This window comes from Dipodomys merriami, unplaced genomic scaffold, assembly GCF_024711535.1.
Source record: "Dipodomys merriami isolate MVZ:Mamm:240054 unplaced genomic scaffold, mDipMer1.0.p SCAF_17, whole genome shotgun sequence".
Classification (NCBI taxonomy): domain Eukaryota; kingdom Metazoa; phylum Chordata; class Mammalia; order Rodentia; family Heteromyidae; genus Dipodomys; species Dipodomys merriami.
The window spans coordinates 21,762,769-21,778,217 of NW_027203048.1; the positions used below are offsets into that span (position 1 = coordinate 21,762,769).

At 38.8% G+C, this 15,449-nt stretch overlaps 1 protein-coding gene across 4 annotated transcripts in view; it reads left to right on the top strand.

Moving 5' to 3' along the window:
- Mta3 (metastasis associated 1 family member 3) overlaps window positions 1-15,449 on the top strand; it is a 151,400-nt gene that overhangs the window by 122,110 nt on the left and 13,841 nt on the right. For all 4 annotated transcript variants that reach the window (XM_070025479.1, XM_070025477.1, XM_070025478.1 and 1 more), the window contains exons 15-16: window positions 3,498-3,584; window positions 7,357-7,503. In XM_070025479.1, the coding sequence (XP_069881580.1) occupies window positions 3,498-3,584; window positions 7,357-7,503 (234 nt within the window). The remainder of the gene's footprint in view (window positions 1-3,497; window positions 3,585-7,356; window positions 7,504-15,449) is intronic.

Genomic DNA, 15,449 nt, shown 5'->3' on the forward strand with positions numbered 1-15,449 from the left:
CTTTGTGCTTAAGGCTAACATTCTACCACTTGAGCCACAGCACTACTTGTGGCTTTTTCTCAATAGTTTATTGGAGATAAGAGTCTCATGGACTTTTCTGCCCGGGGTGGCTTCAAACCCTGATCCTCAGATCTCAGCTACTCAGGAGAGTAGCTAGGATTACAGGTGTGAGCCACTGGCTCCTGACTATCTGTACACTTTTAATGCCTATCTCTCTGTTTAAATATAGATAGGTAAGTTTTAGGAGGAATAAGGACTAATTGATGAACAGTGCCAAGACTAACCTGGTTATTAGCATGAGCCAGGATATACCAGTTTGAACTAGATAACCCAGTTTATAGTTATTCCCTCAAGCAGAATGTATTTTCCTTGCTTCATAGCTGCTATTTTTTCTTAAGTGAAATAATGGCTAGGTTCTCTTAGCACTTTTCTTCTAGTTTATTCATAATTGTAACTGCTAATTATTAGCACCAACTTCTTTTAAGGTACAATGAAGATTAATGAAACATCTAATCTCATTCTAAAATCTCATTCTAAAATCTCATTTTAAATCTCCTTTGATCACTCTTATCAGAAGTGCCCTGTAATGTAAATTTTCATTGATAATCTCACATAATTAATATTAGTAATAAAGAGAAATTACAAACATACTAGTTTATATAGAATGAAGAATTTAAGTACTTAACCCTTTGATGAATTGGTTGATTCTTGTCAAAGTGATGATGATATCCTAGTGTTCATTAGTTGAAACCATGTTAGAAATTTTTCTTAGACCTTATAGATTGGAATAAATGACAGAATCAATGTTTGGGGGTTTTTGGTGGTTTTTTTTTTTTTTTTTGGTTCTGGTTGTGGGGCCTGAACTCTGGGCCTGGGCGCTGTCCCTCAGCTCTTCAGCTCAAGGCTAGCGCTCTACCACTTGAACTACAGCGCCACTTCCGGCTTTTTTCTTTTTGCATATGTGGTGCTGAGTAATCGAACCCAGGGCTTCATGCATGCAAGGCAAGCGCTCTACCACTGAGCCACCTTCCCAGCCCTGGGTTGTTTTTTTTTTATAGTAACAGATTAAACTCATTAGGCCTTGTTCTTGCTAGCAAGAACTCTATCACTTGAGGCAAATATTTATTTATTTTGCTTCTAGTCTGTTTTTCAGATTGAGTCTCATGTTTGTTTGTGTTTTGTTTTGTTTTTTAATTTTCTCCTGGCCAGCTGTGGGCTGTAGTCCTTGCTCCTCTGCTTCTCCAGTAGCTGGGACCATACTTGTACATCACCACACCTGGTTTCTTTCTGAGATAGTTTCTCACTAACTATTGCCCTGGTGTACAATCCTATCTCCACGTCTCTGGAAGATGGGAAACTACAGACATGTGCCACCATGACCAGGCCATAGATAATCTTAGTACTAGTAATATAGACATTGCCTTTGTCTAAGATATTGAGAGAATAAGTTGATTTACTCAGGCTTTTAATTTTTTTAAATTTATTTTTGTCAGTCCTGAGGCTTGAACTCTGGGCCTGGATGCTGTCCCTGAGCTCTTTTTGCTCAAGGCTCACACTCTATCACCTGAGCCACAGTGCCACTTCTGGCTTTTTCTGTGATTTAATTGGTGATAAGAGCTACAGACTTTCTTACCCAGGCTAGCTTCGAACCACAATTCCTCCTGAGTAGCTATTATTATAGGCATGAGCCACTGGTGCCTGGCTTTAATTTTTTTCTTTTTTGTTACTTGTGGGGCCTGAACTCTGGGCCTGGGCACTGTCCCTCAGCTCTTTAGCTCAAGGCTAGTGCTCTATGAGAGCCACAGCACCTCTCCTGGCTTTTTTTTCTGCTTATGTAGTATGGAAGAATCAAACCCAAGGCCTCATACATGCAAGGCAAGCACTCTACCACTGAGCTTAAAATTGTTTTTAAAGGGGAAGAAAGGACATTGTCTCTTGGCCTTTTGTCAAACATGATGAATTTTAGGTCAAGTAGTGAACTACTTGTGAACATCCTTTAACAAGTAGTGATGTTGATTAAGTATGGTGTTAATACTCTGAATTGACAGGTATTTATTTGGTACTTGTAGTCACTTGGGGTCACTTCCTGATCTTTATTTCGATTACTTTCCAATATATACTTACTGTATTCCTGTCTATTTCTTCATATTATTCAACAATAGGTGAAACGCTCTGGAGCATGATCATTTTTATCTTTTTTTTTTTTTACAAAGGGAATCAATTGAATAGAAGGAAAAAGGTCATTTATAGTATCCACAGGCTGTGTAATAATTATTCAGAGGTTGGAGTACATATTCAAATTCCTGGTGTTTGAGGCTGTCTGTCATAATGCTACTTCTCACTTTTCTTTTTAATAGTTTTTTTTCAAATATTTCCTTGGTGAAAAGAGGCTAAAGCTCATGACAAAGTCAATATTTGTTTTTAGTTATTTGAGGCTCCATGTTGAATTACACACTTTTAACAGTAATAGTGCAAAGAATTCCTAGGGATGGCAAAAGAAACTTCCTTTATTCCTAGAAAAGTAGTCTCAGCTTGCAAAAGAAAAGATTCTCTGGTAGAATCAGAAAACCTTGAGGACAATTTTGTCAAATATTTGAAGATGGGAGAAGGCATAAACATAGTAGGTCAATACTGGCTGAAGCAAACATTTTCAGCTTTATGACATCTGTGGATTTGAAAAGGTTTTAATACACATTTTGTTTTGTTCTTCCAAACTATTGGCATATCACCTCTTCAATGTGAGCTTTTCCACAGCTACATTTCCATCTACATTTTAATCCAGCTGATTAAAAAGAGTGATTGTGTAATATGCCTTATTTTTCTCTGAAATGTCTTATGATAGGATATTGGTGAAACCGTACAAGCTAATATCCCATCTGCACTGCATGTTACTAAATGCTATTGAATGAAATATTCTGTCTACATACAGGTAACTTTAAAAATCTTAGCACACATGACATAATAGGATTTGAAGAATAGAGAATGAGTAATAAAATGGCTTGTTTAATGGACTTAAGCTGTCATCTAAAGGATTTGAGTTTTGTCAAGATAGGTCAAGACTTCTCCAAGGGGACCCCATTCCATCTAAACTAAGCATGGCTGAGTATGTTCTTTTGTCAGCTGTCATTCTCCCAAGTCATATTGATCTTGTATCAGGATTGGTTCTACCTTGTACTATGGGTTCTTTTCTGCTATAACTAAGAAGAATATGGCTAGAAAGGAAGCATATTTCCATTACTTTTCAGGTGGTAACACGTGATAGGAACGGTGTATATGTAAAAGGTATATTAACTCCACTCAACTTACATGTGCTGTAAAGGTAATTCATTATTGGGAGTCAGAACTAAAAAACCTTTTTTGTCAAATCTACAAGGAAATTATTCAGGAGTCTGGTGGATATTTTGCATTATGTTCCATTTGCACCTTTTATTTCTCCAGTATGTGTGGCAGAGGAATCTACCTCATTGGTTGTCTCCATGTTTTTTTTCTCTCCACAGATGCAGACAGACATGCTGAACTATCTGGAAGCCCACTGAAAAGCAAGAGCACTAGGAAACCATTGGCATGTATCATTGGGTATTTAGGTGGGTGTTTTATAACATAAGAGAAACTCAGAAAACAATTTCTGTATGCTGTAGACATCTGACCATTCTGAATGTGTTCCTAAACCAAATGCAAGCCCTGAAAAAATAAATGAAATAGGATACCTTCATACATATAGTTAGTTTATTTTGGTTTAGGAATTTATTTTTATTACCAATACACTCAAACAGGGATATATGTTTACTTTAAAAACATTTGAATAAAAGTATTTATTTCTGGAAGTAAGCACAGATTAAGCAAAAAGGAGAAAGCTAAAAATTCACTAAGTAGAAGATGAATATTTTTGAGATTTTTATTTATATCCTTACACTATCTAATTCACCTTAAGCTTCCCTTTAAGTAGAGGAGGGTTAGTTTTTTTATTAGATTAATTTTCAATCCACATTTAAAAAATACCTAGCTAGGTGTGGTGTCACAAACCTATATCATCAGTACTTGAGAGTGAGGAGGATGGCAAATTCCAGGCCAGACTGTGTTACATAATGAGAACACACACACACACACACACACACACACACACACACGCACATACATACACACATACATACACTCACAGAGTTATAGCTTTGATATGCCAAGTCAGGTTACTTTGAAAAGGACACATTTTTAGAAAGCATGCCATCTAACTCAGAAATCTCCAAAGATGATGGTTCTAGTTACATATTGAATTATCCTAATTAAGATTACTGAGGAATACCTTTTTTTTTTTGCAAAATTTTAAGGTAAGTAATTTAGGAAAAAATGGATCCTCAAATACCTAAAAGAACAGAACGTTTTTGTACTGCTTTTTCATTTTCTCAGTAAAGGTGAAATACACACTCAGAGTTGTATAAACCTTATTGCTCTATCAGGGAGATTTATAGTTAAGAAGTATTCAGACTTTAGCTATCCAATTTTTTCAAAATCAAAAGGGCATCCTTGAACTTGGAATATTATCTTGTCCTCAACAGTATCCCTTGGCTCTGAAGCTTCATCTTTGATGTCACTTTGCCTCCCTACTTCTTGTTTTATTGTCAAAGACTAATGGTGCCTTCACAGTATCACATGGTTGCCTAGACCTGGCTGGTAACGATGTTAATGCTCAGGAAGGTGGCTGCTGTCTGTTACCTTGCAGGAGAAAGTTTCTGATCATGAAAAAGAAAAAAAATAGTGTAGGACTGCATAATAGTCAACCTTTCTGGTGTAATTATGTATTTTACACGTTGATCTCTGTCCCTACAACATAAGCCAAAGCTATTTTGTTCTTGCTTGGTAAACCACTGGATTTACTTGGTAAATCCCTTCCTAACGTATTTCTGAGTATGTTATCTTGAAGACTGAAGTACATGATTTGGGAAACACCAAGTGAGGAGGTTGTTGCCCTCAAAACTTAGCTAAATACCAATAATGGCTGGCCTCGGCCTTAAAAAATGTTTAGGATTTGAATGGATGGACAAATAATAAAAGAATATTCTCTCTTATTCTGTCTTCAAGAGAACATCTAGGCAAAGGCTTCAGTAAGTCCAAGAACCTGAAAAGTTCAGGAAAACAATTGTCTTATGTGAACAGAGCACAGGGTAGGGGATTATAATAGAAAAATGAAGTTAGCAAACCTTCAATGTTAAGAATCTTCAATGATCCCCCATGGTATAACCCCTGTTTTCATTGTATTTGATGTCGGTATAATTTGTGGGGGGGAAGGGAAAAAATTGTTTAAATAGGGATACAGGTGGACCCATTGCAACAATGAGATGTACAAGACATTATGTTGAAAAACGAACTTTACAACTTTGGCTGGGGGGGGGTAGTGGGAAGGGATGAGAAGGGGAACAAAAGGAGGAGGCAACAATGCTTGATAAGAAATGTACTTATTATCTTGCCCATGTAATTGTAACCCCTCTATACGGTATTTTCACAATTAAAAAAAAAAGAATCTTCAATGAAAAGAATCTTTCTTTCTTTCTTCCTTCCTTCCTTCCTTTCTTTCTTTCTTCTTTCTTTCTTTCTTTCTTCCCCTCCTTCCTTCCTCTCTCTTTCTTTCTTTGTTTCTTTCTTTCTTTCCTTCCTTCCTTCCTTCCTCCCTCTCTCTCTCTTTTCTTTCTTTCCTTCCTTCCTTCCTTCCTCCTTCCTTCCTTCCTTCCTTCTTTCCTTCCTTCCTTCCTTCCTTCCTTCCTTCCTTCCTTCCTTCCTTCCTTCCTTCCTTCCTTCCTTCCTTCCTTCCTTCCTTCCTTCCTTCCTTCCTTCCTTCCTTCCTTCCTTCCTTCCTTCCTTCCTTCCTTCCTTCCCTTTCATCATGAGGCTTGAACTCTAGGCCTGGGCACTATCTCTCAAGTCTTCAGCTCTAGCATTCAACCATTTGAGCCACATCACCACTTCTGGTTTTCTGGTTGTTAATTGAAGATCAGAGTCTCGCAGACTTTTCTTCCCAGGCTGGCATTGAACAGCAATCCTAATATCTCAGCCTCCTGAGTAGCTAGGATTACAGGAGTGAGCTATCGGCACCTGGCAGAATCTTTATTTTTTAATAGTATATAAGCTATATCTAAATTTAGACAAATGTAGGATTTTGATCAGACCACGATGCAGTCATTTTAACAGTCTGAATGGCTTTTCCTACAGTTCAGCAAATCAGGCTAAAATGGACCCTCACATTGAGCAGGAGGTGAGAGATCAGGTTGCTTGCCCATAGTTTACTGAGGGTCCGTGAGCAGGTAGGCTTTGGAGCAAAAGTATTAACATTAGTAATAGAAGTCCTTAACTTCCAATCCTACAGTATTGCAATGTTTGCCTGTCTACAGAGAGTAAACATAGTTCTAGACTCTAGCTCACAACAATATATATACTTCATCTAAAGTGTTTTCATCTAACATGATTTTTAATATATGTTTTTCATTGTGAAAATACTGTACAGAGGGGTTACAGTTACATGAGTAAGGTGATGAGTACATTTCTTATAAAGCATTATTGCCTCCTCCTTTGTTTTTCCCCTACCTTCCCTTCCCTCCCACCTCCACAACTACATCCCCCTCTCCCCACCCCTAAATTGTAAAGTTTGTTTTTCAACATAGTGTCTTCTACATCTCATTGTTACAATGGGTCAACCTGTATCCCTATTTAAACATTTTGTTTTTTCCCTTCCCCTCCCCAAATTATACTGATATCAAATACAGTGAAAACAGTGGTTACACATTAGTTTTGTGATGTGTCCTTTATCAGTGTTTCATCTGTCTTTTGATGATTGTATCTTGACTTTGTTTTCATATTTCATCTGTTATCAACATGCTCTGGGCTGGGAGTGGTTGACTTTAGTCGCGTACCCTGATTGCACAGCAGGAATCTGGTTTTTCAAAAACCTCACACTCCAGACAGGCTTCATGTTCCTTGTTAGAGCATAGAAGTATTTTTTTTTTCTGAAGTGACCTCTGCAGATAATCTTTTGATTTCTAGTATCTTGAGCCAGATGATGCTTTATTCTCTTAGTAAATCTCATGTTGTAAGTGACCTTCTAAAGTGGCTTTTTGTGCGTGTGTTTGTATTCACTACATGAGGCTCAGAGCTCCAGCCAGCAGGGGTGGATCTGGCTTACTTGAATAAGCAAAGCCATGGCAACAACACTTGAAGCTACTTCATTATGCACGTCAGTGGCTGGCTCATAAGGAAATGACTCTCAGCTCATTAAGAAATAAGATGTGTGCCTCTTACTAGTATAAATGTACCCAGGGATTTTTTTTAATACCACATTCTGGGTTGACAAACCTTTTTGCTTCCTGCCAGAAATTCATCCTGCAAAGAAGCCTAATATAATTCGATCTACACCAAGCCTGCAAACCCCAACTACCAAGAGGATGCTAACCACTCCAAATCACACATCTTTGAGCATTCTTGGAAAAAGAAACTACAGTCATCACAATGGCCTGGATGGTATGTAAGGGCAGGAATTCTGGAGACTGTTCTTATTGGCCAGGGCCCCATTACCTTGCCTGCCTGGGTATGTCTTCTGACAAGTTCAAGAATATATTTCAGCCGGGCGCTGGTGGCTCACGTCTGTAATCCTAGCTACTCAGGAGGCTGAGATCTGAGGATCGTGGTTCAAAGCCAGCCCGGGCAGGAAAGACCGTGAGACTCCTATCTCCAATAAACCACCAGAAAAACCGGAAGTGGCGCTGTAGCTCAAGTGGTAAAGCGCTCGCCTTGAGCTGAAGAGCTGAGGGACAGCGCCCAGGCCCAGAGTTCAAGCCCCACGACCAACAACAACAACAAAAAGAATATATTTCAAACAGAATCTACCCCATTACTGATCTGAATAAGGGGATTAAGAGGGAAGACTGCCCGAAGAATTATGTTGAGTAAAATTTCTCCATTTCATTAGGAGGTACCTTTAGTTCACATTTCCTGTTAGAAGCCCTGTTTGGAGATCAAATTTTTATTTAGCAGTTGCTTCTGCAGAATGATAATGTTCTTGTGGTACACACTCACTGTTCATTTTAAGTTTTCTTGAGCAAAAGGGATTGTTTTGCCTTACATCTAAGACAGCAGTGCTCTCTAAGGGCTATTCAGTAGTTTGAGGATCATTTTGAATTTGGCATTTATTCCTGACTTCTTTCACCTCATAATTTTTTAATTGCTTGAGAGTGCTACAAGTCATAAAAGGAATTGCCTGGGTGGTGTCCTAAATACAAAAATAATAATTTGTTTGAATGGAAAAACTCTGAAATGTCACTTCTTTTCCAAAGTACTTCTCTTAGTCGTGGACGTATAATGACTCTTTAGGTGGAATTGAAATATCTTACCATTTGGACTATAAACACCACTATAATAAATCATCTAGACAGTATATTTTTGTTCATCAGTAGCCCTGGAGTTTGAAGCTGTCTTTATTGTTTAAGGGTTGACATTTATTTATGAATAAAACTCTCTCCAGGCTTTTCATGCCTTCTGGAACTCTAAATTTCTTCAGTGACAGTAAATTACTTGTAACAAGGGCCTAGAGCAAGGATGTGGAATAGATCTTCTAATAATAATTTTCCTTCAGTATGATTTTTTGATGGCCATAATTATGCCAAAATTTATTTTTTAAAGATGGTGCGTGCCACTCTAGGCAGGTAGGAGAAGTTGAGTCCCTGGGAAATGTATTCAGGAACAGTGAAAGCTGGTCTTTTGAGGAGATGGGAATGTATCAGCTCTCACCATTGCTAGAGTTGATGTCTGGTATTATTGGGGGGATTTTTGCTTGAGGCTTTTCTGGCAAAATGGAACCAAACCTGTACTTTGTTTCAGTTGACTATCCCTTTCACCCTGCATTAAAAAAAACCAAAGCCTTCTTCAACAATAGACAAAAACATGACCTCAGTGCCTGTGAATCATTCGACTTCTGGGTTTACATTGATGCCATCAGGGTCCAACAAGGAGTTCCTGATGAACCTAAGGCCAGGAGCAATTAAGTCCCACTAGCAAGATGGTATAGGAAAATTAGATGGCTCCTAATATTACTCTAGCATGAAAAGGGGGTTATATGTCCTAATTAGGGGGGCAAAGGTTGTGCCTTTATCCTCAAAATTCAATCCTAGATAGGACCATCAACTGAAATGAAGAGGTAAACGGCTCCTTTGCTATAGAAGGGAGTATTGACCTCCATTCTAATGTTGTGGGACTAATTCATATGGAGACTAATGTTAAAAGAATTTGAAGAAAAGAATAGAAACTAAAAGGGGAATAGTTAGGAAAAAGTTGAGAGTGAAGAGATTACTTTGCATTTCTAAGGCATCAATGTGTTATATATGTGGCTTTCAATAATTTGGCCACACAGCAGTCTTGCAGAAACACTTTGATTTTAATGAGAACATTGGCCTTTCTTGCCCCAATATTCCTAATGTCTAGACAATAGAAGACCAAGGGACAATAATGTCAAAATGTGGAGAACATATTTCTTTCCAACTTTTCCCTGCCTGTTGCCTAGAACCTTTGGATTTATTCTTACATAGAATCTGGGATCTTTCTTTTCTAGCTTATCATCCCTTTGGCTTCTCTAGGTGTATTGTCCTCCGGCTATAAGTGTAAAGTGGGTTGTGATTCATTTGATATATGTACTAGGGTTTGAAATCAGGGCCCTGTATTTTCTAGGTAAGTGCTTTCTACCACTTGAGCCATACCTCTAGTCCTTTTTTGCTTTAGGTTTTTGGGGGTTTTTTAGATAGAGTCTCATATTTTTGCCTGGGGCTGGCCTGGACCACAGTCCTCCTAGCTGTGGCTTCCTATGTAGTTAGGATCACAGGAACCCAACCAGTTAATTTTTTGTCTAGACTGGCTTCAAACAAGTATCTTCCTCTTCCCACATTGCTGCTAGAATTAGGGACATGAGCCACTATACGTAATCTGTATGTGATGTATTCTTAATGGTAGAAGGACCTCATGTGAGTGATGGAAATATAGCTTCCTACTATCCACTCTCACCCCATGGCCCTTCTGGAGTCCTGTCCCAAGTCCTGCATTGCACCTTCTATTGCCTTTAAACACCCAAGGCTCAGTATGATGAGTATCTACCTTCTTGGAATTTCTTTTAAATGCCTCTATATTAGTTAGCTTTCTTGTTGCTGTGACCACAGTATCCGAGGAAACAACATAAAGGAGGATTTATTTTGGCTAACAGTTTCAGAGGGTTTAGTTGGTTGGCCTTGTGCAGTTGGGGCAGAACATCGTGGCAGTGGGAGTGTGTGAAGGAGGCTGTTCATCTCATGGCAGACAAAAAACGAGAGGAGAGGACTATGGACCAGCATAATCTTTAAAGGCATACTCCACGTGAATTACTTCCTTAGCACAGTACCTAAATAGCATCACCAGCAGGGGACCAAGAATTCGAAACATGAATCTGTGCAGGGATTTTGAATTCAACCTCTGTAGTGTTTCCTCTGTAGTGTCAATTTGTTCCATGTATATCTGGATAAACACTACAGCAAGGTCATTACTTCTTTATTCTGAACTAGAACAATAGAACACAACCAGTCCTTGGGGGTACATGGGGGGGTGGGGTTGTGGGGCCTGATCTCTGGGCCTGGGGACTGCCCCTGAGCTCTTCAGCTCAAGGCTAGTGCTCTACCACTAGAGCCACAGAGCCATTTCTGGCTTTTTCTGTTTATGTGGTGCTAAAGAATTGAACCCAGGGCCTCATGTATGTGAGGCAAGCACTCTACCACTGAACCACTTTCCCAGCCCCATCCTTGGTCTTATTGATTCAGACCTTTACCCTTGTTGGAGAGAACCTGTCTCATTTTCCAAAGAAACTTGGATGTTGTTTCTTCAGGACCTTATATGTCTGTGCTTTGCTGTCTGATATGTATAAGAAGCTGATGGCAATGCACTCTGCAATGTGCTAATTTTCTTTCTTTTTTTTTTAATTGTGAAAAATCTGTACAGAGGGGTTACTGCAATGTGCTAATTTTCTTACCTGTGTTTTCTATTTTAATTCATATGACAAGATGATCTGGGAGGTCAAGGAATTTATTTTGTGTGCCATTGTTTCTCCATGCCTAGCCTAGTATTTGTCACTGATGTATACAATATAAATTAACTGTATAAAGGAAAGTGATTGAAGAAAATGAAACCTAGTGAAGTAAATTAAAATTTCCCAGGTACAAATATATATATATATATATATATATATATATATATATATAGAGAGAGAGAGAGAGAGAGAGAGAGAGAGAGAGAGAGAGAGAGAGAGAGAAATGGGGGGAAGAAACAGATTTAGCTTAGATGTGAAAATTTTCATTCTGCTGTATTAATTGCTGTCATTAAATGAGGTTGTGGCCCTCAAACAAATTCTCTTTAGTTTCTACAGGTAATTCAATATAAGAGTTAGTATGGCTGACTAAATAAACAGCACACAAGGAAATGTGAGTTATTGTAAACTAGAAGCTTAAGGAAGCTTCCCTGGGGAGCTGGAGCCCAATTCCTAAGGACACTATACTTCAGCCTCAACCTGTGTAGGCATCTCTCAGGAGTTGTGATGAGTCTGTTTCTGGAACATGCTACAGTTACCTCGAATGTCACTGACAGGAACTGGAAAGAGCAAGTCCTCTGCTTCTCCAGCCTTTCAAATTCTATATCTCCTGGGAGAACAGGTTTCCAGGCCTCAGAGGAGAAATGGAATTTCGAAGTCCTAACCCCAGCAGCATGAAGCTGGATAGATAGATAGTATAGAGCTGAAGTCAGAACATAATAGAAAAATCACATTTAGAAAGTTCCTACATTTGTGTGTTCCTAATGGACCCTTTTCTTAAGATAATAAGTCTGTTTCTTTTCCTCTCCAGAGATAGGATTCTGAGTAGTCTGAATTTCCAGTATGAATTTAAAAGTTCTGGAAAAATGTTTGGCTAGTAGTAAGCTTTCACCAGGTAGTTAATACATGAAATACTGAAATAAGATACAAACTCAGGGAAAAGCCTTTCCTTGTGAGGTACAATAATGAAAGCAATTAGCACTGCTACTTAATTATCAGCATGTCTGACAGATGGGCATGCAAACAAGATGTAGATAGACAGACTAATTTAGCTGAGCATCAAACCTTGCATCTTCTAAAGCATTTAGCTCTCTTAGCATTAGAGCTTCCTGTTTCCTCCTCAGTGGCTTGTCTTCACCAGCCTTCTACTTTTACATTTCAGGTTCTTTTTTAAAAAAATTTATTTATTGTAAAGATATTGTACAGAGAGGTTATATGAGTAAGGCAATGAGTAAATTTCTTGTTGAGCAATTTCAGGTTCTTGATGATGGGGAGAGTCTTTTAATTTCTTCCATCAGAAAGGATTTTCCCAAGCATTTTTTGAAATGATGGGAGGAAGTGGTGCTGTGGCTCAAGCGGTAGAGCACTCATCTTGAGCTAAGAGCTGAGGGATAGCGCCCAAGCCCAGAGTTCAAGCCCCACGACCAACCCCCCCCCCCAAAAAAAAGTTAGTTGAAATGATGGGAAATTTCTTATGTATTTCTTCCTCTTACTTGGCCCTGGTGTTGACTGGAAATGCAGGAAGTCCATATTCCATGTGCTTTTATCAGCTACCTGATGGCACTGAGTCACACATAGGCTGTGTACACACTTGTGGGATTTTAACTCTGAGAGTGAAGATCCGCACACATAAGAAACTCAGTGCAAAGAATCAGCAATGATAGAATGAATTTCCAAATTAAAGAACTGCAGGGTGCCTTACCAGTACATTTTCCAATCAGACAGTTCATCCAGTGCTATACCCTGTACCAACAGGAGAGTTGCCAAATTCTCTTGCCCCCATTTCATCCATACAGGTGCTTTGATGCAATTTGTGTTGCCATCAAACTGAGAACCTATTCATTTAATTCAAGTGGTTGTGGGTGGTCATCAGGGGAGGAAGCTTTACGTGTCTGAGATCATGAAAGGGAAGGAAGAGGGGGAGATGGAATTTGTCTGTGTATGTGTAAGAGTGTGGAAGGCATTTAAATGTTTGGAGTCAGATGGGACTAATTAGACTTCTCTTGATTATTTTCTGTGTGTATCACTTGGTTTTTTGTTGCACCTGTTTTCTCCTTTGTAAATCTGTAAAGTGCAGCTCACGTTTGCCTGACAGAACTATTCTTCTGATGAAAGTTTTTGTGTACGTTATACTACTTCATCTTCCCAACACCTTATGAATCAGGTGTTAAAACCTGTATGTTAGTAATAAGGAAAATGAAAACTCAGAGAGGTTAAGGGTTTTGTCCAGGGTCACACTTCTCACAAGCAATGGCAATACAGTTCAACTTCAAATCTAGTGTTTTTCATCCACATGAAGAAGCATATACATGGGAGAGACATATCTTTTCAAATGAATAAAATAATATAGTGGATATCTTCCTTGGCTCAGGCTATATAGTATAAACCATCACTTTACAAAAGCTGTTTTTCTCCATTATCTGTCTCTCTAAAGGTCATCTTGTCCATAATCATGCCTCCTGCAGTACTTCTTTTTCTAGAAGTTGAGGGTCAAGGATCTATATTAGTGTTAGGCATGGAGGAAAGAGAAGAGGAAATTCAAAGAATTACCTAGATTTGATTTTTTTTTTTTTTTTTTTTTGGTGTCAGTCCTGGGTCTTGAATTCAAGGACTAGAAGCTGTCGCTGAGCAATTGTGCTCAAGACTAGTGCTTTACCATTTCAGCCCACAGCTCTACTTCTGGCTTTTAAGTGTTAAGGTTTTGTTTCCACTTTAAAGAATAGCCATTGTTCAAATTTTATTTGGAAAATTGCTGTTATCAATCAATCTTTTATTGTTTTATGTGAATTGTATATAAATAAAATATTAGTACCTTCCTTATAAATATATTTCTTCTTGTGGTACTAGAGTTTGAACTGAGTTTGAACTGAGAGCCTTGTGTTTGCTAGACAGACACTCTACCCCATCCTCTTTTTGCTTTTATTATTTTTCAAATAGGGATGATTCCTACTAGCTGGGATGATAGTAGTACACCATCTTGCCCAGTGTTGGTTTCTGTTTTCTTGTTTTCAATGGTTGAGATGAATGTCTCAAGAACTTTTTGCCCATGTTGGCCTCTAATTGCAATCCTCCTGATCTCAGATTGCTGAATAGCTTGAATTACACGTGAGCCACCATACCCAGCTATAATTTCATGTCTTACCTGGAAGTCTGACTCTCAAAAAAAAATTGGCTTGTGGAGCTGGCCATAGTAACATGTACCTCTTGTCCCATCTACTGGGCAGATTCAGGTAGAAGGATCACTTAAAGCCCAGGAGTTCAAGACCAGCCTGGGCAACATAGCAAGACCCCATCTTATACACAAAATAAAACAAAAGATTCATGTATTTGATTAAAGATAAATGAATATGTCCCAGTGTATATTTGCACCTTAGACAAGATCAGGTACATTCAGAGTGGTATGGCCATAGACCTATTTGCGCAGTAGAAAGCCCAGTGTCTATAAAGAGAAATTGCCCTTGATTAAGTAGTTCTGAGGAGCATTGGAGAGGAAATTTGGTTATAAAGAGAGTTTACTCAGTTATCCATATACTCTTGTAGCTAGAAACCTTACCGGGGGAGGATTGAATATCATCATTTTGAGAGCAGAATATTTATTTTTCATCGAGAAAGCAATTGAATTAGAAAATTTTACCAAAAGAAGAGCAGATGGGCTGAGCAGGCCCCCTATCCTCTCCTGACCTACAAAAAAGACACTGTTGCCTCCCGCTCTTGATCAGCTGCTTGAGCCTTGGTCCATCCATAAATCTTCCATTCTACTGCACAGGGACTGGGTGATTGCCTGCAATAGCTCAGACTTTATCAGATGGGAACCTGGAGGGAAACTTCTGCTTATCTAGTGATGCAGAGCAGTGATACAGACCACAGAAGCATACCTAGAGGTGCTCTTAACCTTGTTCAGGATGGCATGCCTTTTGTCCCAGGGGCAAATGAATTGAGACTCAGTGTGTTAGGGAAAACAAAACAACAGGCCTAAAAAAGAGTTTTCAATAGACTAGAGTCAGGACATGTGGGCCAGAAACATTGACAAATTGTATAATAAACTCCTTTTTAATCTACTGTCCTCTGGTTTATTTCCCCTGAGACACATGAGTACACTGTGGATTTTTCTTCTTCATATTCTGCATTGAGTAATATCTTGAACTCCCTATGAAGAGGGTAACTGCTGTGGATACCTCTGTAAGTACAATATTATGATCTGGGGTGTGAAGATTGTCCTTTTGATGACTTGTTTCTGAAATCAGTGATTCAACAATTCCAACTGTTGGCATCCCAACCCCGGAACATGGGTAGTGATGAGGCCCATTGTACTAGTGAGCAAGCTCTGGGAATGCATCTGCTGCCTTCACAGATCCCAATAAAAATAGCCTGC